The sequence below is a fragment of the Lampetra planeri genome, chromosome 12 (genome assembly GCF_965212315.1).
Source record: "Lampetra planeri chromosome 12, kcLamPlan1.2.h2, whole genome shotgun sequence".
Taxonomy (NCBI): Eukaryota; Metazoa; Chordata; class Hyperoartia; order Petromyzontiformes; family Petromyzontidae; genus Lampetra; species Lampetra planeri.
In genome coordinates, this window is record NC_136118.1 from 2,598,495 (window position 1) to 2,624,995 (window position 26,501).

The 26,501-nt window shown below is 53.2% G+C and overlaps 1 protein-coding gene across 1 annotated transcript in view; it reads right to left on the bottom strand.

Moving 5' to 3' along the window:
- Positions 1 to 493: 493 nt before the first annotated feature.
- LOC144721519 (heparan sulfate glucosamine 3-O-sulfotransferase 1-like) overlaps positions 494 to 26,501 on the bottom strand; it is a 72,029-nt gene continuing 46,021 nt past the window's right edge. The window contains exons 2-6 of the mRNA XM_078599189.1: positions 5,614 to 6,379; positions 4,499 to 4,689; positions 3,941 to 4,054; positions 2,334 to 2,454; positions 494 to 1,731 (exon numbers count right to left, since the gene is read on the bottom strand). Coding sequence (XP_078455315.1) covers positions 1,400 to 1,731; positions 2,334 to 2,454; positions 3,941 to 4,054; positions 4,499 to 4,689; positions 5,614 to 6,094 — 1,239 coding nt within the window. The 5' untranslated portion in view covers positions 6,095 to 6,379 and the 3' untranslated portion in view covers positions 494 to 1,399. The remainder of the gene's footprint in view (positions 1,732 to 2,333; positions 2,455 to 3,940; positions 4,055 to 4,498; positions 4,690 to 5,613; positions 6,380 to 26,501) is intronic.

Here is a 26,501-nt window from a genome sequence, read left to right on the forward strand (position 1 = left end):
AGTTCATCGGGCGAACCCGTCCTCTCACAGCAGAAGAGAGACGCCCCCCCCTCGCACTCCCGTGGAAAGGGGGAGGGGGGGAGGTAGCGGCTCTTCCCATCGCCACAAGTTCCCCTGTCCCCTCTCCGATCTGCCGCCAGAGAACATCTCGCAGGCGAAATCATCACTCCATTCATTATCTCACCGGCTTAACCTTCCTGCGCCGCCGATAGCGCGGGCGCGTAAGGCAAAACCAATTTTATCATTTCACGTGAGAGTTGCTTGTGGGGTGGGCTGGGGGGGGGGGTGTTAAGGTTGGCGACGCTGGGCGCTGTGGTGACACTTTGAGAATTGTCCCGCACCGCACGCTCTTATTGCTCTCACTCAATAAGGCCACGGCGCTTCCATCGCGCGCCGCATTTCACTGGCTTTTCATCTCTCTTCCGCAACCCATTGTACTACCTGGGCCGCATCAGGGGGGCCCCGTCCCTCTATCGACGAATTAATTATCTTCTTTATTAAACGTATCCCGTTATTCATATGTTGTTTGTTTTTCACTCCCTCAGTTTGAATGGGCTCGCTTAGTTTATTGCTGTTCTGTGACGCTCACAAGAAGCGAGCGATCGAGCTGGAGCGCTGGGCGTGACCTCAGGCGCCGTGGCCCACAGACTCCAGGAGAAGCCGGGAGAGGCGCGGCCCGTCGATCGATCGCGTTTGTCACTTATATATATAAAGACAACAACACCGTACGCCCACCACTCAGAGTCCACGCGGAGAAGATCTTTTTTTGTTTCGCTTCTCTCCGGCTCCTGTCTTCATCGCGGTGCCGGGTGGTAAGAGACGTGGACGATTAACAAGGCAGTGGCCTCCACTAAAACTCTACCGATGAAAATGTTGTTCTGTTCGTGTAAAGAAAAAGAAATAAGCTGGTGCCGAGAGAGTGCCGCTCTGGGGGATAGAACGCCGCTCCGGGGCGGCCGCTGAAATTAACTCCGGCCGCCGTCACGGTCATCACGACCATCACGGCCGCATGCTCAGCGGCAGTGAGCGAACGTTCCGCTGGTTTCCGGCACCGATCCAGGATTCGGCAATGGGGGTAAGGGGGCTGGTGGGGGGGCCGGGCTGGCGTCTTAACTGAGCAACGATGGTTTCCCTTCCGCCAACAAAAGTTCCATTCGGGATAACCAACCCGACGTTGTCCTCGCTTCCCGCCCAACCAGTTTTACCCGCGGGCAAAACATCCACACCGCTCGGCGGTTCCCTCTCCCACGCCGATCGTCGTCCCGTTCCCGTGCGGACGGGAGGGGGGGGGGCGAGCGAGCGGTCGGGCGAGCGGTCGCCACCAATCCTTCTTGGGGGGGCGCTGCGGGACAGGGACGGGGGCGACGGCCGTGGTAGGGGAGTGGGGGGGGGGCGCAGCTCAGGGCCAGTCGAAGGTGCGCCCGAGCAGGCGGAAGAGGCGGCGGTTGGGCTCGCGGAAGAATCGGCGCAGACGCTCGAGGAGGGCGCCGTCGACGCGGGGGTGCGGCCGCCCCTTGGAGTCGTCGAGGCAGCGGCGGCGGCGCGCGTCGCGCAGGCAGAAGAAGCCGCGCGTCGCGTTGAAGTAGAAGTTGCCGGCCGAGATGCGCGGCTCGAGGCCCAGGAAGCGCTCCACGCGGCCCAGCTCGGCGAGCGGCTCGCGGATCAGCCGGTCGCCGTCCACCACGTGCAGGCGCTCGCGCGGGAAGTGGCGCAGCCAGTTTTCCATGTGGTCTGAGCGGTGGCGGGGCCGGTGGATGCCATGGGGGTTGGAGGGGAGGGGACGGGGGTCGCAGGGTAACGGATGTGGTTGTCGTCATCATCATCGTCGTCTTCGTCATCATCAGTGTCATCATCAACAGCGTCATCATCAACAGTGTCGTCTTTTTCTTCTTGGTTCTTTCGGTAAAATCACGTTTCGGCCACAACGCAAGCAGCCGAAACGTCGTGAGAATTATTTTATTATGTTTTATTTTTATTATTTTATTATTCCCATTCTACGTGACTTTACCGAAAGAACCAAGAAGATGAATCCCTGCAGTCACGAAAGCTTTAAATCGAAATTTAGTGTCGTCTTTGCTCATCATCATCGTCATCATTTGTTTCGACCGACCAATGCAGTGTATTAAACGTGTCATCGTCCAGCACCTGATTAGCACGGTTGGCTACGTATGGTGCGAAAGAAGTTCAACATACATGTATTATCACTGGCATAGTCACCACCACCACTACCACCACCAATATCCATGTCTCATCATTGTGACGACCATCAGCGTCGTCATGGTTGTCGTCACGATGGTGGTGGTGGAGGCGCTGCGGCTGTGACGGCCTCTCACCTGCGTAGAGGCTGCGGTTCACCGCCTTGTAGTCGGGTCGCAGCCGCCCCGTGCTGCGGCTCAGCAGGAAGTCCCGGAGTGGGGGGCACTCGCGCCCCCGCTCGGCGCGATTGTAGAAAACCTGCGCAACGCACGCACCCGGCACAACGCACGCACGCACCCTGGTCACCCGGCACAACGCACACCATGGGGCTTGAGTTCTCTTGCTCAGTATGTCCCGTATGTTGAACTTCTGTCGCACTGAACGTCGCCAATTGTGCTAATCGGAGGTATGTTCTGGGTCGCAGGTATATACTCCGGATATAGGTGGCATGCGACTCGTACCCAAGGCTATGCTGCATGCGGTGTGTGGGGTGAAAAAGTATAATGGTAGGTTTTTACCCTTTTAACTGGTACAACACTGACACCTTTATTCAAGGCATCATGTTTGCAATGACCACAACACAAGTAGTCAATAAAGCAAACAAAAAAAAGCAACTCTGATAAGGATAATAATATGCACAGTCATTGAAGTTGATTGGCCCACACCCGAGACGGCTTTCTTTAGAGCCTAGTCCCCATTGGTGTAGGGCCAGATGACACCAGAAGGCTTCTTTTTGTTTGCTTTATTGACTACTTGTGTTGTGGTCATTGCAAACATGATGCCTTGAATAAAGGTGTCAGTTTTGTACCAGTTAAAAGGGTAAAAACCTACCATTATATTTTGCCACTGGTAAAAGAGATCTCATAGTGTAAATGTTTACCCCGAACTCTCAATACTCTGATATTGCACTGTTTTTGAGTTGTACGCCTTCTGGTGTCATCTGGCCCTACACCAATGGGGACTAGGCTCTAAAGAAAGCCGTCTCGGGTGTGGGCCAATCAACTTCAATGACTGTGCATATTATTATCCTTATCAGAGTTGCTTCTTTGTGTTTGCTTTATTGACTACTTGTGTTGTGGTCATTGCAAACATGATGCCTTGAATAAAGGTGTCAGTTTTGTACCAGTTAAAAGGGTAAAAACCTACCATTATATTTTGCCACTGGTAAAAGAGATCTCATAGTGTAAATGTTTACCCCGAACTCTCAATACTCTGATATTGCACTGTTTTTGAGTTGTACGCCTTCTGGTGTCATCTGGCCCTACACCAATGGGGACTAGGCGCTAAAGAAAGCCGTCTCGGGTGTGGGCCAATCAACTTCAATGACTGTGCATATTATTATCCTTATCAGAGTTGCTTCTTTTTGTTTGCTTTATTGACTACTTGTGTTGTGGTCATTGCAAACATGATGCCTTGAATAAAGGTGTCAGTTTTGTACCAGTTAAAAGGGTAAAAACCTACCATTATATTTTGCCACTGGTAAAAGAGATCTCATAGTGAAAAAGTATGTTCCAAAATAATAAATATATCAACGATTGTTGTCCGAGCAGAGACGCGAAGGCCCAAAGTGGCAAGTGGCCAGCACCGTTGAAGGTGTGAGAGGTAAGCGCGAACGCGTTTTAGAACTCCGTAGTCGGAGGCGATGCGAGGAGCGAGTATACTGGGCGTGGTGTGCCGGGTGAGTGGCTGCCGGCACCGCGCGAGCGAGCGAGCGAGCGAGGGAGCGAGGGAGCGAGGATCCGACCTGCGTGTAGTCGGAGAGGATTCGCTCGACGGGGTCGCGCAGGATAAGCAGGAGACGCAGCGCGGAGACGTTCCCCCCGGACGGCGCGTGGTAGCCCGCCATGCGCGCCGCCACCTTCCAGCGCGGTGGGAGACGGAGGACGGGGAAGAAAGACAGAGTTGGACAACGAGACAGATGGACAGAGATGGGAGTTGGACACAGAGAGACGGACGGAGATGAGTCAGACACAGAGATGGAGAGAGAGACACACATACAGATGGAGACAGATACACAGAGAGATGGACAGAGAGACAGAGGTGGTCAGAGAGACAGAGATGGTCAGAGAGAGACATACAGATGGACACACAGACTATTGCACTCAGACCATACGACTGGCAATTGAGGCTCCATGTCTCTGCTTCAGGAGGGTCCCTGCTTCCAACAGCACACACGAGAGACCTCTCTGCGCCTAACCCCCCCCGCCCCCCCACTAACGCCTCCCACTAATAGAGTCAAACTCGGTCCACCAGGCCAGGGAATCGATCTCATCCCGATGCCCGTCGAAGGGGGGGGCAGCACCTGCGGCGCGGTGAAGTAGGCGGGCGTCTTTTCCACGGTGACCTGGTCGGGCCGCGAGGGCGGCATCTGCTGGCGGTACCACTCGAGGCCGCGGGCGAAGTTCTCGTCGCGGTTGAAGAAGTGGAGCTCCGTCTCCGCCGTCACGACCGCCGGGTTGAGGCTCAGCATCTCGAGCAGCGCGCGCGTCCCGCCTGCAGCGTCAAATACAGATGATCATGATGATGACACGGTAATGATAATAAACAAACTAACATCGCCAGCGGAGATAGCCGTAACAGGCTGCAATCGTGTCGTGGTCCACCATAACACGTATCCGTCCAATCTATGGCAGATGCCGATACCTGGCGCACTAATGGAAAATGTACAACTCTCCAGTGTGCGACTGTGGTGTTGGCCACCCACCCCCTCGTCTGCCGTGCCGGCCTGCTACTCGCTAACAGCACTTGCCCCAACAGTCTGTTGAGGCTATACGGGAGATCTTTGTCTTCTGCGGCCGAGGGCTTTGGTGCGGTCGACTGAGGCGTCCGCCCGCCCACGCAATGTGGCCGCAGAGAGGCAGTCTCTGATGCTCAAGAGCGGTGTAAACGTTACGTTTATATAAAAAACTCCAACGCATTCGTCAATAACACTGTGCCCTTAGCACACGAGTTATGAATAATGGCCATTTTTTTAAATCTTAAGGCCACGGTCTTATTGACGAATGTGCTGAGTGTCTGTTACTTGTGCGTGTGCACCAATGGGACTGCAGCAGAAGCAGTAGCAGCACCACCAACTAATCTGTTCAGTTTGTAGATCGCGTCGTCGTGGTCGATAACGCGATCGGCATCTCCCACGATCGCCGAGGACCCACAGACAAAGCCGTAGAGCAGCAGCCCGGCGTTGAAGATCCGACGCTAAAGTACCAACAACTGCCCAAGCTCTGCGGCCCTCCATACACTAAGATGTTCTCAGCAAATGAAGGAGAGTGTTAATACGTGCGAGAGGGAACCGGAGCGCCCGAAGGAAAACGCGGAGCACCCGGGGAAATAACCTCCGCGACCCGCTAGGCCGTCGTCCAGCAGTGGATCGACGTGCGATGAGTGTGTAGCGCGTGTCCGCGTGCTTAGCGCGTGTACCCTTGCGGACGCCGATGATGATGGTTTGCGGCAGGCGGCGGCTGAGGCTCGGGTCGTCTTCCAGACGCTTCCTCCTTCTGCGCGAGCCCTTGCCGTGGCCGCGACGCGGCTTGATCGCAGCCGAATCCTGTTGCTGTTGCTGCTGCTGCTGAGCCATCCCCGTGTCCGCCGAGGTCTCATCGCGCTGGCGGTAGCGGTCGTCGTCGTGGTGGTGGTGGTGCTGGAAATATTGGAGATCGTCGAGGAGCTGATGCTGCTGCTCTCCTGTCGAGCCGACTGCTACTTGTGCCGCCGGCGATGACGATGATGCCGTCGACGACGACGATGTGGACGATAACGAGGGCCGCTGTGCCGACAGCGTTGGGGCAGAGCCGCCGGGGCAGTCGGGGGGGCAGGCGGGCGCGGACGCGGGCAGCCACAGTGACAGGAAGGGCAGCAGCACGGACAGCAGCAGCAGCAGCGGGGATGGCGGAGGCGTCATCTCGGAATCGCCGTCACGCGCGGGCGATTTGTCTCGCGGGCCGCGCCCTGCTGATGAGGCTCGGCGAAGTCGATGCCGGCGCAGGGATTTCCTTGCTCAAGCGAACGCGGCTGAGAAGCATTTGTCCTGAAGGCTCCAGTGGTCGACGGAGTCTGAGATCGATGTCTCCGGGCGCATGATGGAGGCTGCTCCCCGTCGCTAGCGGCCCACGGCCTCGCGGTGCTGATGAGCCTGAAGGAGGCAAAGATGCGGTCACCTCATCTCTTCCTGCTCCGTGACGCAAGCCTGCACGCGTCGCACAGACGGACAGCGCGGGGCAATGAATAGGTTCGTCGATTGAGGCCGATTGACATCGATTCTTAAACTCAAGGTACACGCATCATCGCATCCTGCGCGCGCAATGATGCATTATTTATTGTTGATGCAAACGAAATGCGAATGACGTTGCGTGTAAGCTAATGGAGCGAAAAAATGACTACGAACGAGATTGAAACGAATGAAACAACACAAATGAGATGGTGCACACGAGACAAATACGAATTGGATCTTGTAACAAGTTGCGATCCTGGATTGTGACAAATTCGTCAACCGGCGGCGCTGCAGGTGAACTCATTACCTGCAGAAAAAAAAACCATCACGCGGGACTCCATCTGTGACACTGGCCATCCACAACGAGACATTTTTTTCCGAATAATCTAAAACCAAACGTGACATTTTAAATCGACAACGACGACGATGCCGTTCATTCATCCAATAAGTGCTGCCACACTGGGACGTTTTGGCCAAATCCCATTAACGGGGGCGGGGAGGAACGGGGGGGGGGGGGGAGCGGGGGGGGGGGGCACGGGGGGGTTGGCTGCGCGTGGCGAGGTAACCGGAGACACCCGAAGAACGACCCCCCCACACACCCACCCACGCTCGCGCGCTCACGATGTGGGTCACGTTTCCTGGTTCGGGCGGCTGTTGTTGTTGTTATTATGATTGTTAGTTACGTCGTGTGTTTTTGATGCTCGTTTCATCGTCCCAACGGACGGCTGTCAGTTTTTCTTAACACGCTCGCTCACTTTCACAATGTAAACAAACCAACGGGAGCCCGTCAATAACTAAACCTGCCCCTTCCTCCTCCTCCTGCTCCTCTTCATCATCCCCTCCTCTCGCTCCTCTTCCTCATCCCGTCCTCCTCCCCCCGTTGGCGGCGATGGGAGCCGCCTGTTCGCTCCCATCGCTCGGCCCCTCCGCCCGGACTCGCCGGAGCTCCGCACTCCGAAAGGTTCCTGGCGACCCCAGGGAGCCTTTTGGCTGTGAAAGTGGAAGCGGTGCGGATGGGAAAAAATATATATAGATGGGGAGGTGGGGAGGTGCGGGTTTGGGGGGAAGGCAACTGGACGGTGTCTGACAAAACCAATCCTCTTGATCACACCAGCGTCGAAAGCATCGGTCCTCTTCTCCTGTCGAAGGCGCCATAGCCAGTGGTGTAAACAACCCCCCCCCCCACCTCTACATTGATGCGTGTATGGTGCTCCAGCTTTTAGTGCAGGCTTGAAGTTGACGATCGGTGCCGGAAAGATGTGGCCACCACTGGAGCAGATTGGCGCAAGACAGAGGAAAGCGGAAACAGACGACGGAACGTGCAGCGGACACGTCCGGGGCAATCTTTCCCGTGGATCGTGATGAGGATGATGATGACGATGTTGCCCATCATCTTTTGTGATTCGCTGTTCAATACCGTCTGAACGGCTGCCTGAAAGGTTGAAGCTGCCGATTGTTGCTGCTGTTGAGGTGGATTGTCCTCTTCAAATTGTTTCGCTGTTATGTTTTCAACGTTTCAATTGTTCTGTATTATACCGCTGTTAGCCTCCTCCCCCCCACCCCCACCCTCCACCCTCGGGTGAACCTTGAGAAAGAGACCTTTGCAGCTCAATGGGCCAAACGCCGGGTGAACAAAAAACAACCAAACAATAACCACTTTTGACCGTTCTACAAAGTGGTATTCACTTTATCGACCCCCGAGGGAAGATGGGCTCAGTTAACCGCCAACGAGGATGCGAACTCGCCACCCACCGATTCCAAGCCGCTCCCTCCGCTATTCCCAAGCGCGATGCAGCTGCGAGGTGGCCAGGAGAAGGCGGCACGGCGCGCGGTGCTCACAATCGCATCAGCGTGGAGCTCCCGCGTGTTAGTTCCTCGCGCGCGCGGCGGGTTATCTCCGGGTTCCCCGCTTCCCTGACTCCCAACTACAAGCGGAACTAATCGCGAAGAAGGATTGGGGGGCGAACATCCCAGCGCTGAGACTCGTTTAGGGGGTGATCTCGCATTTTACTCCCGCGGGCGATCACGCCGTTTAACTCCCGGTGAGCGATCATCATCAGCAGCAGCATCATCAGCAGCATCATCATCATAATCAGCAGCAGCATCATCATCAGCCGCAGGAGCAGCAGCAGCAGCATCATCATCATCAACAGACGCATCATCAGCGGCAGCAGCAGCATCATCATGATCATCAGCAGCATCATCATGATCATAAGCAGCATCATCATCAGCAGCACCATCATCAGCATCATCAGCAGCAGAGCAGGGCCAATGCGGATGAATCGGAACTTTTCCAGTGCCCACGTGGCCCCGTGCTGACACTGCGTGTGACGGACCCTTTGGATCACACGATCCCCGACGGGCCCTGTGTGCGTGGCCTGCCTCGACATTGACTCCCTCTCGCATGTTGGCCTCCTGCCACGAGGCGTTTGATTCGGATGGGGGGAACGTTTGCCGAACGTTCCTCACGGTGGAGGAGGGGGGGGGGATACATTCACAGGAACGAGGCGTGCCCCCAACTACACACACACCGTGCATCCAGATACACACAATTATAAAAAGACAACGATCCCCCTTAGAGATTGAACAACCGATTGGGACAAGCGTTGTTAGCGAGCACTTAAGAAGGCCGGCACTGCACACGAAGAGCTGGATGACCAGCATCACGCTAGGGCGTCTTTCTCCCTCGTGGCGATGTTTACACACCGCACCAGATACTCATTTGAGGCTGTGTCGACCTAGGGGAGGCCTAGGACCAGTTCAGAAAATCATCACTGGCGTTGGCCGTAAGCTGGAATCGAACTCAGGTCGCCAGGTTCGCAGCGCAGTGCCCTAACCACTGCACTACCGCTCAAACGAACGCACACACACGTGTACGCACACGTGTTCAAGCGCACACTCATACGCTAGAACGCCAGCGCATGGGCAATGGAGCGCGCACCAAGACAGAACTAACGAGTCCCCATAACAACAACAACAACAAAACGTCAGGTTCCCTTACCAGGTTGGCTTGCCGGCTCGTTATTTCTCGATTAAACCTCCCGGTTGCTGGAGGCTGCTGGGCGACTCGTGTTAATCGCGACATCACAGCTGCTGCCCAGGTCGCACGCGACAGTCGCGAGGTCACACCGCGCGCGGGCAAACCCGCGGGGAGCCAGGCTCCACGTCGCATTGTCATTGATCAGAGGTCCCCGTGGAACCCAAAGGTCCTGTTTCATCGCTTCCCACGGGTGATGCGGTTTCACCCCCCCCCCTCCTCCGCCTCCCCCACATCGTCCTCTGACCACCCCTCCCTCCTTTAACATTCTAAACTAAAAAAAAATCATTTTACCAGTAAAATAAAATAATTCACGGGGTAGTGTATCCCAGTGTGCTGCTCAAAAAGACAATGTTGGGATAGCTCATCATCATCATCGCCATAACCAGCCATGCTCTATCCACAGCTGGCTGAATGGCGAGCGAAGCCACCCGTCACCTCTCATGGTTCTGCGATCTAGCAACTCATCTGATGTCTGTCTGCGAATGAGCTGATCTCATCGCTCCATCTCCGCCGTGGACGTGCCCCCGTTACGCGTTGGAACTCCTTGGCTGCCACCCTCGACGTTGGTGTGTATGTATGCTGAACTTCTTTCACAGAAAGAAATTCTGCAATATTTTGCTGTCTTTTCTTGGATTTTCTGTTTGCGCTCAGTCACATATTCACTTTAAGATGTTTTTTTGTTCATGTTTTTGTTTTTTGTTTGTTGCGGTTGCACCCGATTCAAGAGCCGAATGGCTCACAGGGCTATACCTAATAAATGAACTTGAATGAACTTGAACTTGAACAAACCGTGCTAATCGGAGGTGCGGGGGAAGGACAGCCAAATAATCCCGTCTCGCGACGACGCGTCCTGCCCAGAGCCCACGCACCATTCTTATCGGTCGCAGTGGGCTCATCGTGACCAGATCAGAGACACGCAGAGAGAGAGGGAGAGACGCTGACAAGGCACCCATGAACTCCTTGGTTCGAATCCGTGTTTCATCCACCGTTCTAGAGAGGCTGCCAAATGAATGCTGGATGCAGTTTTAGGATATTTTGATAAGGACGATTTTACAATTAGTGAGCAATGTTTGTCTCGTCGAATAAAAGCTTTAAACGGATGGGTAAACTTGCTGACAAATTGCTACTCATCGTTTGAGAGCAGAAATCTGTAAACGCGTCACATACAGAGGCGCTCATTTATCAAACGCATTAAAATACCAAAGCTTTTAAACTGTCTTCAGCTATGGTGAATTATAATAGTTGCCTACTCGTACAGAGTATGACTCGGCGCATTTGATGTTTAATGTGCGCTTTATATTTGATGTTTCAATATAATGAAAAGTTTGACAAAAATATTTAAAACGTGTCTATTTTAAAAACTCGACGAGGTTTAATAAAAAACTGTGCTGTGTAAAGTGTGACCCTCGACTACAAGCCAGACAGCCTTTCTGCTCTGAAGAAGTGCCTTTGTTCGAAACGTGAACTTGGTATATACGTGTCTATTTTATAAAGCTATATTTTTGGGTACTTTTGGATATTTCCTCCTTATAATAGCAAAAAAAAATATCATCCGGAATAATTGGAATATTTATACTGGAGGAATCCGATGAGCTATTAAGATATTTGTCACAGATGTCCCGTAAGGGTGGGTTAGAACGTTGCAACAACAAACAATACAAAAACATGGCATCGTTGCAGAGTATAGTAAAGGTAAACAAACCACTTAAAATATATATACAGATGAAATGTGAAAGAAATGAGTTCTATTTGACCAGGTAAAGCCCACTGAACTATTAACTTATTTTTCAGAAGCGATAGCTCAACAAAGTGGCTTATCATGTGGGAATGTACAGCAGCTAAATAATCTGAAGGCGTGTTTCTAAATGTCCGGTAGTAGGAAGAGAAGTGGACGCTTGGGATTGTGCTCGGAAGCAGAAACGCACGTATTTGAGAACATGAGCTCGTGGGGGACATCGTGCCGAGGACCGTTAAGAAAAGCAAGTGGGTCCTGGGCACGACGCGTCGTCACGGCCAGACGGGACGAGGTCCAGTGGGTGGAGACTAGCGACGGAGCGGCAGCCAAAAGATGGGAACGCGTCCGAGAGAACGTCCCATTGTGCAGGTGGAGCGATCGATATCAGCTGGTCTGCACGTACTAGACGGATCATTCCATCGCAGGACTTGCGAGAGATGACGACGCATTGGGGAGGCCTTCATCCAGCAGTGGGTGGATCGCGACTGCTGCTTTTGATGATGATTATGATGATGATTATGATGATTATGATGATGATTATGATGATGATTATGATGATTATAATGATGATTATGATGATGATGATGATGATTATGATGATGATTATGATGATGATTATGATGATTATGATGATGATTATGATTATTATGATGATTATGACGATGATGATGATTATGATGATGATTATGATGATGATTATGATGATGATTATGATGATGATTATGATGATTATGATGATGATTATGATGATGATTATGATGATTATGATGATGATGATGATTATGATGATGATTATGATGATTATGATGATGATTATGATGATGATTATGATGATGATTATGATGATGATTATGATGATTATAATGATGATTATGATGATGATGATGATTATGATGATGATTATGATGATGATTATGATGATGATTATGATGATTATGATGATGATTATGATGATTATGATGATGATTATGATTATTATGATGATGATGATGATGATGATTATGATGATTATTATGATGATGATGATGATTATGATGATGATTATGATTATTATGATGATGATTATGATGATTATTATGATGATGATGATTATGATGATGATTATGATGCTGATTATGATGATGATTATGATGCTGATTATGATTATGATTATGCTGATGATTATGCTGATGATTATGACGTCTCAAGGCGCTGATTCACGAGGGTCCTGCGGGTCAGTTGCGTGTGGGACGACACCAGAGTAGAAGGCACGGTTGGCTACGTGCGAGTGCGATAGAAGTTCAACATACAGATATAAAGGTGCAGCCCTGAAAGTGCTCGCTCAGGCCACCACTGGCAGGAAGTCGTCCACCAGAGGGAGCTCGGAAGAAACACTCGAGCAGAGCTTCTCCACGCTGACCAGAAAGTCTCGGCAAGAAACCAGGATAACCCCGGAGAGAGAAAAAAAAAACCCACACACACACACACGGAGGCTCGGGGGAGACCTTGATACAGCAGTGGATAGATCACGACCGATTATTAACGCGGCCACTCTCTCGGTGGGCTTCGCGGCGGAGCGGGCCGGACAGATGTTTGTTTCTCTCGCGAGCGCCTCTGTCGTCCTCGGCTGAACGCGACTTCATTAAAAGCCACCAGCGTCTTTACCGCTCCGTGCGCGCGCCCCGCGAATTGAGCTTTAACGGCGCCCCCCCCCACTCCACCCCCCCCCACTCCCCCCCACCCCCCCCCCACTCCACCCCCCCCCCACTCCCCCCCACCCCCCACTCCACCCCCCCACTCCCCCCCCCACTCCCCCCCCACTCCGCCCCCCACTCCACTCCACCCCCCACTCCAAAAGTTAAGGCGTAATTATGTGAACGGCGCAGACGCACAAACAAACAAAAAAGACAAAGGTTCCACCCGTATAGCCTTAAACGACTGTAGGGGCAAGTGCTGTTAGCGAGCGCCTAGGAAGGCTGGCACGGCACACGAGCGAGTGGGGGGGGCAGCCCGCCACATGGCCGCCTTTGTCTCCCCAGTGACGAAGTTTACACACCGCACCAGACACTCATTGGAGGCTGAGTCGACCTAGGCGAAGCCGAGGACTGGTACAGATAATCGTCACTCGCGTTGGCCGTGAGCGGGAATCGAACTCGCTTCGCCGGATTCGTAGTGCAGCGCGCTAACCGCTACGCTCACACACACACACGCACAGAGAGGTGTAAATAGTTAAATGCCTACACAGTAATATACGCACACGCATTCACACTAAAGTATTCTTCAGACAACGATCCTCCCCATAGCCTTAACGGACTGTGACGGCAAGTCAGTGCTGTTAGCGAGTAACTATGTAGACCAATATCCTGGCAGGGGCTTGATTCCAACCCATCATTCAACTCCAACGGGGGTCAGTAACATCGGTAGCGCTTTGTGGCGGCGTCATCAGTGGTTTCGTCCAATGGTTAGCCTCGCCCCTACCATAGGAATGTGGAATTTCCACCACAGGCTCGAGGGTTGTAAAGAGCGGACGAGCACGGATGCTCGCAATGTTCGATTGAGCGCGAAACGACTGAAGCGTGCTGGAGAGGGCAATACAGATGGACATTGATGTATGTGCCTCCGTAGCCAACCATGCTCATCGGAGGTGCGGGGGAAGGGCAACAGACTAAACACCAACAGCAGTTCTTATTTAACGCGTAGGCTTTCGCGACCAATAGTATTCATAATCAACATGTTTGGGTTAGATCGCGTTACTTATAAATGTGTCGTAACCCTCCACCACCCGACACGGCTAAGCAGCAAAAAAGTCTCACGTTGACAAGAGACAAATAGTTCACTGCTTTAGCCCACCGGTGTGTTGAAGCGTGAAACCACAACATTTACATTTTTTTGGTGGAGGGTTACGACACATTTATAAGTAACGCGATCTAACCCAAAAACGTTGATTATGAAGCAGTTCTTATGAAATTAGTTTTCAATGTCGATGATTTAAAAGTGCATAGCTCCAGTGGCTTCCAAATATCGGAAGGAGGAGCGTTCCAGACGGCCGTTTCGCGCGTCTGACAGCGCGCAAAGGCGGTGATCGTCTCTGTTCGATGGCGTGATGGTGCACATCTTGCTTATACATACAATCATTGAAGCCGTCAATCATTTCATCAAAACTCAACCAACCCTCGGTGGGAGGGGGGGGGACAAGAATACTCGAGGTCTTTATTTAAACCCAGGGTATAAATACACGGCCCTTAGCGCCTCGGGCCGCTCACCTGGAGCCACGCGAACTCGCCCCACCGCGGTGCGCGCGCCGATACCTCGGGGATCGGCGCCGTGGAATCGGTCTAAATTTAGCGGTCGGAGTCCTCGTTATATCTCAGGGATGACAAACAAGGCGCTCCGCCCGGGGAGCCGACGTCTTAATTTAAACTCCCCCCCCCCCCCCCCCGTTATCCAACACCCCGCTCATCCCCCGCCCCTCAACCACACAGGCTGGGGCAGTCCCCCCGGCCCCCGCCCACCGCCGCCTCGCGGCCCCCTCATTAGAGTCGCCTGCGCGCGTCCCTGGGGCTTCGGCCCCAAAAATAAACACAGCGCGAGCTTCTGCAGCAGCAGCAGCAGCAGCCGCGCTGCCTCATCAGGCGCACGCTGTGGGGGGCTCGCGCTTGCTGTGGGGGGCTTTGCACGCGCTGTGGGGGGCTCTGCGCGCGCTGTCCACATCGGCGGTGAGCGGCAGTGTCGTTGTCAGCGCACCGCGTAACAAACCCGGCGAACCGAGCTGACTTTGCGCTCACGGTTCATACCGGTGACGTAACATTCTCAATCGGATCGCTCTCGCATCAATTCGGGCCGCCTTCTTACAACAGCTCACGGAGGGCTGCGGGTCGCGCAGTCCTGGGAAGAGACTGCGGGGAGGTGGAGGAGCAGGATGAGAGGAATGGGTGGATACGTGGGGGTTGGAGGGTGCTGATGATGATGATGACGACGGCGGCGGTGGCGGTGTCGCGGCGTGGGAGGCGGTGAAGGGTGGTGATGTCGCAATAGCGCGTGGCGCATGCTGCGCGAATACGAGGGGAGAACAATAAGTAGTATGTATTGTTACTTAAAACTTTCGTGACTGCAGGAGTTAATATTATTTGGTTATTTCGGTAAAGTCACGTAGAAAAAAATAATAAAAATAAAAAATAGTGAGTTTTATATATTTTAATATTTTAAATGTTTTTTTTATTATTTTAATTGTATTTTCTATCTACGTGACTTTACCGAAAGAACCAAAGAGCAAGTATTATATATATGTATATAAACACACAATCAAACAGCTATTTTCTCCAGCTACAGCACCAATCGCGGGCTGTCGCTGCCCTCTATAAGCGGAGGCGAGAAACCGGCGACCCGCGACCTCATCTCACGCGGCCCCGCCGCCTCGCTGCGCAAACGGCACGGAGTCGGCCACCGTGGCCTCACGCAATGCCACGGAACCCGCGACCCCAACGTCAACGAGAGTGAGAAGAGGCCTCGCGCTCGTTTGCCGTGCTCCTCGGCCAACGCGAAAAGTGGAGCGCGCTCGCCTGCGTCGTTTTGCCCGCCAACGGTTCGTGAAAGTGCGACTTGGCCCATCGCTGCCCCTTAACCACAATCGAGGCTCGCCAAGGAGTGTGTCGGCTTGCCAGCTTGCAGCGTCGTTATCCCGTTGTTTTACTCCCACCACCTGCCCACATTTCTCCCCCACCCCCGCCCACCTCCACCACCGAACAGCACCCCCACCCCTTCCTCTTCCCACCCACCCCACCCCTCGCTCTTCCCCCCACCACCCCTCCCTCTTCCCCCCACCAGCCTTCTCTCTTCCCCCCATCACCCCTCCCTCTTCCCCCCACCACCCGCCCTACCGCCCTCCAGCCGCACAGCCGCAACTAAAATCCCACAGCTGCATTCTGCAGCGCGCCACCATCAGCACAATCCCGTCCCCCTTAGCGCGTAATCCGTTTAAATACTCCGCGACTCAAACGCCGAATTCAGCGGAAACCGCAACAGCTTTCGCCCCCCCCCCCACTCGGGCAGCGAGAATGAGCGATGTCAATTTAACAGAGTTGTTCAGAGAGAGAAAGCGAGAGAAAGACAGAGAGAGAGATATCCTCACCCGCCCGCCGGAGGAGCTCACTAAGGGGGAGCGTGCGTCCAGATTTTGCAAGGATCTGGATCTGACGGAATAACCGTGGCCAAGAAGACCCGGGGCTTCATGCGGAGCGACAGGCCAGGCAGTTTCCGCACGTCGTTACGCAGCCTATGAAAAGATAATGCCGCTGGACTGAATCGGAGTGAGAGCTTCTGCTGTCAGAGCGGAGAGTGCTGATGAGTACACTGCCCAGGTGTGGGAACTCCTCCACCCTCTCTACAACCACCCACATCAGGATTAATGGGAAGGTGAGGGGTGGAGTGTTTGATGACTCAGTGTACCCAGGCAGGTGCATAGTTGTGGTGCGGCTTAACGTAACCCCCCCCCCACCCACACCCCCGCCACCTCTTCGTGGCACAGGTTCGGCAACACAGTCTCCAACTCCTTTTCAGAATATGGTTCATCACACATACTCCCAGACGCACGTAAGCCACCCACACCTACACCCACACCAACACAAAGACAAAGATCCCCCTCCCAATATAGCCTTACCAGACTTTTAGGCCAAGTGCTGTGATCGAGCACCGATGAAGGCCGACACGGCACGCAAGGTGGTGGGTGGCCAATACCACGCACGGGCGCCTTTGTCTTCCCAGTGTTAATTGTTTTCTACACACCACACCAGGTACTCATTTCAGGCTGAGTCGTCCCAAGACCAGTTCAGATAACTGTCACCGGTGTTGACCATGAGCGGAAATTGAACTCGGGTCTCTAGGTTCGTTGCGCAGTGCGCTCACCACTGCGCCACTGTTCCCTACCTCATTCACTACCTCATTCACACACCCACTCAAACTCAGTCATCCACTCACAAAGCCACGCATTCACACACTCACTCAGTCATTCATCCACACTCTCACACAGTCAACAACCCACACACTCGCTCAGTCACCTACCCACACATGCACTTACTAACTCAATCACCCACACACACACTCACTCAGTTACTCAATCACCCACCCACACACACACTGATTCAGTCACTCGTTCACCCAACCACACACTCACTCGGTCACTCGGTCATCCACCCACACACTCACTCGGTCACCGACCCACACACTATTTCAGTCACATACCCACACATACACTCACTCAATCGCCCACCTACACTCTCGGTCACTCAGTCACCCACCCACCCACACACTCACTCGGTCACCGACCCACACACTATTTCAGTCACATACCCACACATACACAGACACACATACACTCACTCAATCGCCCACCTACACACTCGGTCACTCAGTCACCCACCCACACACATACTCGGTCACTCAGTCACCCACCCACACACACTCTCGGTCACTCAGTCACCCACCCACACACGCACCAAGGGCTGTAACCGCTCCACCGCTGGTGAGAGACGTGGGTTCCGCTCCGCGCGCAGCTCGGGTGAATGTTCTCCGTTCGCACTTTCCCCCCCTCCCCTCCCTCCATACCTCCCCCCCTCCCTCCCTCTCCTCTTTGCCAAAAAGGAAAACAAATGCGGTCTGGCACGGCAGCGATGCGATATCCGTTATGACATTTCCCCTGGAGGAAGTATCATTCTCCGAGCTGACACAACGTCTGGGTTGTTGATTTGAGGGGGGGGGGGGGTAATATAAAGGACGTTTTGTACCTTAAAACCAGCACAGCTTTCGTTCATTCACACAGATTTGACCACAAACCCTCGGAGGCAATGGAGGGCCACGATTAAAAGTAACAAACGAACCAACTTTGTATTTGTTTCAGAAGCGAACTGGCCACAGATGATAGCTTAACGAATTGGCGCATGTGGAAATGTATAGCAGCCAAATATCCTAAACGCATGTTGATTCTGAATGTGGAGGGTTGGGATCGAACCCACAACCTCCTGCATACCAGGCGAGGTAGTTAACATTCACCATAAAACGATGCAGTGCCCGATCCACAAATACGAAGGGGACATCGCAGCGATGCACTCCGCGACTCCTGACGCGGTCGTCTGGCTTGCCCACCCAGCATGTGAGATTGTCGTCGTTGCTTTGGCAACGACATCAGCAGCCGTACGAAAGAAGAAAGAAGACCCCTCTTCTTGGTTCTTTCGGTAAAGTCACGTAGAATGGAAGTAATAAAATAATAAAAATAAAACATATTAAAATAATTCTCACGACGTTTCGGCTACAACGCAAGCAGCCGTCCTCAGGTGGAGAACAGGTCCGTCAAGTAGACTGAGTCTGAATGGCACGCTCCAGACTTGGAGCGACTATTTATGCTGGGAACCAAGAAGATGAATCCCTGCAGTCACGAAAGCTTTAAATCGAAAAAGAAAGAAGACGTTCACATCTCGAACACCGTGGCGCCCCCACGGTGTCCGCGGCAGGGGGTGGAGGGGGTGGACACGCGGCCCCTATGAAGCGGACAGCTCATTCGCTTGTCGCTACGCGCCTCGGGCCGGGCTGGGCATCACGGGGCTGTAGCACGCACCGGTTTGAAGCTTCATTCATTACTTTGATGACAAATAACAGGATCAAGAAAAATGTTGTCAAGTGCACTGCCAAAGCTCTGTCAAGGAAGAGACAGTTTCTTGCTGCTCACATTAGCACCGAGGCAATGGTGCGCATCTCCATTTTACAGCCCTACAGAGCCAGTGGTGGAAATTACACATTTATATGGCAGAGTCTATCCATAGGACAACCGCCGTTGACTACCCCACAACGTGGTACAAACTTGATCTACCCCGCAGGGATGATGAGTTGAGTCAATTCCAGAGACAAGGATTCGAAGTCGCAACTTTCTGATTGCGATAGCACTGAATTGACCAATGACAATGTGGCATTTCAACCGCTGGATGAGTTCAGTCAACGAAGATGAGCAGCAGCTCCTTTAAGTAGAGATGCACTTTGCACCTGGGCTCGATCCCTGCCACTGATACACAACATCCGCGGCAATTGCATTTGGAACTTGGCCTACCCCTCTCCTGGGTTGACTCAGCCTAAAATGAGCGCCCGGCGCGACGTGGATTAAAACCTAAACGAAACTTTTTTTCTTTTATTTTACCAGGTAAGACCCACTGAACTATGTAGCCCTTGTTTCAGAAGCGACCTCGCCGCAGATGACAGCTCCACGAAGTGTCTCATCACGTTCAAATTGACTGCAGCCAAATACTCTTTAAGAAAAAATCCATGTTGATTCTAGACGTGGCAGGGAAAAAAACTGGAGGACCCGGAGAAGACTCCCTACGCGAAGTTGTCACCGGAGAAAGCGGTCGTGGGCGCTGACCACGCCAGCAGCCTCTCCGGGTACAGCGCACAGGAGGGGACCTTGGAAGGAGCTCGCAAAACAGCGACCGCCGCGGCCCTGAGCTCGCTGTCTAACGGGACAAGCGGCGCTTCTAATGACAATTGGAGGAGCGCATCGGCCCGCGGGGGTCTCCATCCCCGGCGCGAGATGGGGACACTGCAGGCGTCGCGCGTGGACTAATCGCTCCGAGCGACCGCTCCCCTCTTCACCGCACATTCAGTTCGTGACGACACTTCCTAAAATGCCGTTCAACGCAACGCGCGGAGCAACGGGGCCGCGACACGTCGCGAGCGTGGCCGTGATACGGGTTTGCTTTAACGAAACGTGTAAGTAAAAAACAATATGGAAAACACATCCAGTGGGAAGGGGCGGAAAGAATGTTGCTCATTTCCACGAGCACAACAAAAGTGTAAAAAGTACGATGCGAGGGAATTGCCTCGAGAATGAGCAGATGCTTAGGGTGGCTCTTTTAGTCGACGTTATGTAACGCGGTGGTCGTGAGGAATTGAGTAAAGTTATGGAATCGCACGCTTGGTTGCGTCGTGGTTGCTGCCGCGGCTGCTGAAGCGATCGGCTCGGACCTCATTCGTGATCATGGCACCGCAGCGCCCCTCGAATCAATCTCACGAAATCAATATCATCATTATTATTATTATTATTCTACGGGATAAAAAATACGATGACAAATATTTATGGCGCAGGGATTATCTAAATGATACTTACATATTTTTTGCGGCCCTTTTGCTGATCCACTGCTGGATGATGACCCCACCCCCACCCCCACTCTCTCCCCTCCCCAGACCGTGTCTGGTCGGTCATGCGGGGTTGTCTGACCACACTTCACCGTGCTGGTCAGACGCACCGGTACACGGGGCCCCTTCTTGATGTTCGTTCGCCCTCGTCGACGAGTAGCCGCGGCGGGGAATCGAACCGCTTCCACCAGCCCCAATGGCTTTCACAAGATCGCAAACAAAGCTTGTGTGTCCACAAAGAGAAAGATTGTCTACAAAGACAAATATACCCCGTATAGTTTGTAACATTATTCTTAGGTTTTTTTCGGTAAAGTCACGTAGGTAAAAAATTAAAATTAATAAAAGTAAAATATTTTATTTTACTTTACATTTTTTACCTACGTGACTTTACCGAAAAAACCTAAGAATATGAATCCTTGCAGTCACAAAAGCTTCAAATCTAGAGTTTGTAACAGCCTTCATAGATGCTGTTAGCGAGCACTTATGAAGGCTGAGTCGACATAGGGGAGGCCCAGGACCGGTTCAGATAATCGTCACTGGTGTTGGCCGTTAGCGAGAATCGAACTCGGGTCGCTGGGTTTGTAGCGCAGAGCTCTAACCGCTACACTACCGCTCCTCACACATCAAGATGTGTGTGTGTGTGTGTTTATCTACACACATGTGTGTGTGTGTCTACCTACACACACACACATCATCCATCATGATGGAATGCCCGACACGCGTTAGACGCTCTGGGTGATTTCCCCCATCGCTGAAGTAAAAGACGCGGATTTATAAACAACAAAAATCAGAAGGAAAGAAATGAACAACCTCGCCAGCAAGGTGCCAAATGGTTCCTCCGACTCTTTGACTTGTGTTGGTTTTAGTGACAAAACAACAACAACAACAACGACGACGACAACGACGACAGCAGCGACAAACTCACCACATGTCGCGGATTCATCTCTGGCCGCCCGCGACGTCGCTCACAATTGCCGCTCTCTCCCAGCACCTCCTCACTCCATCTGCCCCAATCGTGGCGGGTAGGAGCTGCCCAGGGCATATTCCGCACTCGATCTCTGCACCGCCTCGCTCGCCCTGCCCCTCGCGCGCGCGCGCGTGCGTGCCACGCTCTCTCCTCCCACCGCTCTCTCTTTCCCTCTACAATCTCTCTCTCTTTCCATCTCTCCCCCACTCTCTCTCCTGCCCGTCTGCTCTTCATCTCCCTATCTCGCACGCTCGCTCTCTCTCTGCTGTCCACATCCGCCTCCTTTCCACCTCCTCTATTTTCCTCTCCCCTCTTCGCCTCTCCCTCTGTTCCTCACCCCTCTCATCTCCATCTCTCTCTACTCTCAACCTCCCCCTCTCTCTTTGCGAGTCACCTCTCCAACTCACCTCTGATTTCCACCTCTCTCGCTCCATCTCCCTCTGTCCACCTCTTCCTCATCTCCCCCCCTCCCTTCTCTCTCTCTCTCTCGACTGCAGCTCTCACAATTTCCTCTCATTTTCACCTCTCAATCTCTCTCCACCTTCCCTCCTCTCTCTCTAATATCTCTCTTTCCTCTCCATCTCTCTCTCGTCGCCACATTTTTCCCCACCCTCTCTCCACCGCTCTCCTCTTCGGCTCCCCTCTGCCCTCTGCTCCCGGAAATCCGTTTTCCGCCGGCAGGCAATTCGAGCCGCGAAGATGGAAAGAGTTGAGCTGTTGCGATGCTTAATTCATATTTTATTTTGAAAATACTCGAGCCCACTTAGCCCTGCATTTCTCTGGGGGGGGGGGGGGTGTTGGAGGGAGGGCGGGTAAAAGGAGAACCACTTTGTGAATCTCAAGTCACACAGCGGTTCTCCCATCGGAATAAGTACATCCTGCCATAGGAATGTGGAATTTCCGCCCAACTGACTTGGGGCTGTGAACGGAGTTCGGCAGGGTGTCACGCTCGTTTTTGCGCAGGGGGAGGTTTTGACTCTTAACCTGACCCGTGTCTTTTCTGACATGATTCCAGAACTAGGAGTTGTTGTGCACACGTGGGCACTTTTACACTGCAAAGTGGGGGGGGGGGGGGGGGTAACCTATTGACAAGTTCTCCACCTGCCAGCACGAGGAACTGTCGACGGAAACTTTGATGATGATGACTGTGCTGTGGATGACGATGTTGATGCTGCTGCTGATGACAATAAACACCTGCTGCTGATAATGATGAAACTGACGGTGCCGACATTGCTGCTGCTACTCCTACTACTGATGATTGTGCTGATGAGGAAGACAACGACGATGATGGGCAGATGACAGACGATGCTACTGCTGATGATTCTCGCGAAAGACGATGGCGACGTTGCTGCCACAAATACCACTGTCGACGGAGAGCGGGCCCAGTTCGACTCGTGTGCATGTGACAATCGAGGCCCCTGGTTGTGGTCTCAGGAGCAGCGAAAGAGAACAATAGGAGAGAGAAGGGAGAGAGAAGGGAGAGAGAAGGGAGAGAGAAGGGAGAGAGAAATGGAATTTGGAAAGAGTGATGGGGCAGAAATCACAATATGGAGGAGGCGAAAGTCTAAAAATAAAGAAATGAATAGGGGAGGGGAAAAAAACACGTGGAATCTAATTTTTCGGAAAACCTTGCGACAGAAGCGCCGATTTCTCGGTACGCGCGCAGGAAGTTACCCAAGAACCCTGGCGGGGCGGTGGGGGTGAGAGAGCGCGCCCGGCCGCGAGATCGGGGCGACGCGCGAACACGCGGCCCTTTCTCAGCGACGCGCTGCGTCGCCAAGGCCAAGAGCGAGGCCCCCCCCACCAACCACCCCACTCGCCATACGACCCCACCTCTGCCCCCCCTCCCCCGCCGGAGGGGGGTCACGACACGGGGAGTGAAAGCCCCCCCCACCCCAATCCCCTCGCTTCCCGTTGAGGCCGCGTGACGCTGGCCCCTGGCACGTGACAGAAGGAGTGAGATGCCGGGTCTGTGCACGGGCTTTCATGTTGCTGTGTATTTTGTGTGTTTTGCAACAACAACAACAAAGTGAAAGTGAGTCGCTGCTCAAATGAGCATTGAGGGGTGGTGCCCAGCGCATGTTTACAGCCCTGAGTCGGTGAGTAAAAAAAATCCACATCGCTCTGGCGGGGGTGGGTCCATCCATCGGACAACTGCTGTTGACTACCTATTTTATCGACCTCAGAGGGAGGGATGATGGACTGAGCCACCGCCAGGGTTAAACCCGCGAACTTCCCATTGCGAGGAGCCGCTCTGCCACTGAGTCATCACCAGGCTGGTTACTTTTCTACAAAGGCCCCACTTTGTGCATTGATATATATGTTTTCATCATGAACTTTTACAAAAGCAATCTCCATAACGTGGTGGGGTTTTTTTGTTTACTAAATTGGGCAACATGTAAACTTTGATGAATGAAAAAAAAAATTCATTTGATTACCATGTGACGAACATCGCTCTCGGGTCAAAGGTATGAGGGGACTGTTCTCGCCCCGAGTGTGGATGAGAGGTCACATGATGAAGGGATCCCAGCAGCAGTTCTGTGATATCTGCTTCCGCGCAGAGCACGCACACCCATATCGACTCTGCCGCACACAATATAGATTATGTCCACGCCTGCAATTAAGACGATCCATCGAATAACCTTAACAGACCATTTGGGGCAAGTGCTGTTCGCGAGCACCCGTAAAGGCCGGCAGGACACATGAGGGGGTGGGTGACCAACACCACGCCTACCTGGCCGCCTTTGTATCCTCAGTGCTGATGATTCCAGACCGCACCAGGTACTCATTCGAGGTTGAGTCGACCTAAGGGAGGCCCAGGAATGGTTCATACACTCGTCACTGAATGTTGGCCGTGAGCGGCAATCGAACGCAGGTCTCCAGGTGCGTAGCGCAGCGCGCAGACCACTACACTAACGCTCCCCACAGTCGCGCGCACGCACGCACAGACTGCCACACACACACGCGCGCGCGTGGCCGTGTAGTGATTAGGTTTATTAGCCGAGGTGAGCTTCTACTCAACCCTCCGCTCCTCAGATCGCCCTCGCGGTCTCGCGGCGCCACACGCCGCATCGCCGCGTCCCTCGCGCAAACAGCTGCGGCCCACGACCCCGCGCGTGACCCTCGCCGGGAATCCAATGCAGCGCGCGCACGCACTTGCACGCCCGTACACGATGTATATACGGAGGAGGACGAGGTTAATTGCTAAGTGCTCGGGGTGTTTTCCGCGGGGAGCGGCTGCCAAGATCGCTCGTGGGGGAAGTTCGCGGGGGGCGGGGGGGGGGGGGCGGATTTGCGAGAGCGGCTTTCAAAGCGCCGACTCCGTGTCCGATCGAGCGCCGGATGCCGCTCCGCCGGGCCGGGTGCCGGGCCGGGTGCCGGGCCGGGTGCCTCTCCGACGGGCCGGGAGCCGGCCTCTGCTGGCGTCCGGCTCGAGTCGCCGCCGGTCGCGGCGGTCGCACAAAGCTCGGCTCTGTGCGCCGCGCGCAAAATGGTTTCATTTATTCGGGCGATGCGCGTGGACGAGGGGGTGGGAAGCGGGAGCGGGGGGGGGTCTGGGGGGCCGGGGTAGAAATTGGGAGCGTTGGGGGGGGGGGGCGATGTGACGGTTGGAGAGGGGGGAAGCAAAGAGGGGGACTGAGAGAGGATTTAGAGACGCAGGGGATCGAACAGATTTGTTTTCGGGTGCGGCTAGAGTGCACCGAAGCCTTTTGAACTGATTGATGGTTCGTTTTTAGAGGAAAAAAAGTTGGGTTTGAAGATTACGTTCCGGTCAACCGTTTGTGATACGCGGTTTGAACAGGTTTAAATTTGCATACTTACTCGAATTTGGTAAAATGAAGACCTCCTGTGCAGCTTACAGTGTAAGGCAACACAGCGAGCGGTCTTTGTTGCAATTTCTTAGCAAATAGGCCATTTTAATTGCAAAACAGAGAGATTGAGACTCGTGTTTCAATCGCTTATAACAGGTCTCTCTCCCTCTGTGTTGCAACTTCAAGAGACGGTGAGACGGAGAATCAAAGATAAATATTTAACTTAAAGGATGAACTGCAGCGTTTCCTACATGATCATCAATAAAGCTGTGGGAAAGGTTTATTTGGTGAATGCTGCTATTTTTGTTTTGTTATCGTGTTTATATTATTAAAATCAGAATCTTTATTCATGTTGGATGGATGCATCCGATGAGTTATAAAGCTCAAATTTTTGTTCACAGATATCCAGTAGTTTAGTCTGAGTTTTCTACCACGAGAATCTCGCTGGTTTTGCAGCACTGCCGCGGAGCAGACGTCAACACACTGTGTGCTGCAAACGAGGGTGGCGTGCAACCTAATGTTCCGAGCTAGGGAGACCCTGTGCTGAGTAGGACGTGGGGAGGAAGGGGATCCGAGGTGAGGGTTCAAGGGGACCCGGAGAGCCCGTAAGGCTCCCTCCCTTAACCTAGGCCACCTCAATTAGCCTCCTCGACACGGGGCTACGAACGCAGCGAACACGCAAGCACACACACACACACGGACAAAGATCCACGTGTAGCCTATGTTGGGCAAGTGCTGTTAGCGAGCACACTCGAAGGCCGACACGGCACACGAAGGAGTGGTGTGGTCCCATTATACACGGCCACCTTTGTCTCCCCAGTGCTAGTGTTTTACACACCGCACCAGCTACTCATTTAAGACCAGTTCAGAAAATCGGCACTGGTGTTGGCCATAAGCGGGAATCGAACTCGGGTCAACGCTCACCACATATAACAACAACCGCCGTTCGCCACGAAGCGGTGGTGACGTAAGACAAAGATCCCCTGTATATCCCTTACAGACTTTTGGGGCAAGTGTTGTTAGCGAGCACCAATGAAGGCCAGTACCACGCCCGCCGTGGTGCTGGTGGTGATGTTTACACACCTAGGGGAGGCCCCCATCACCGGTTCAAATAATTGTTACTGGGATTGGCTATGAGCAGGAATTGAACTCGGTTCGCGAGGTTCTTACCGTAGTGCGCTAACCCATCCGCCACCACTCCTATTTGACACACACGCACGCACCACACACATACAACTACACGATGCAACCCACACACGCGCGCATTCCACAAAACCGCTCCAGGATTATTATACAATGGAGCTTTCAAACAACACGAACTATAGAAGCAAAGAACCTCGACGAATTAAAGAGGCGAGAAGAGGAGAGAGGAGGAGGGGGGAGAGGAGGGG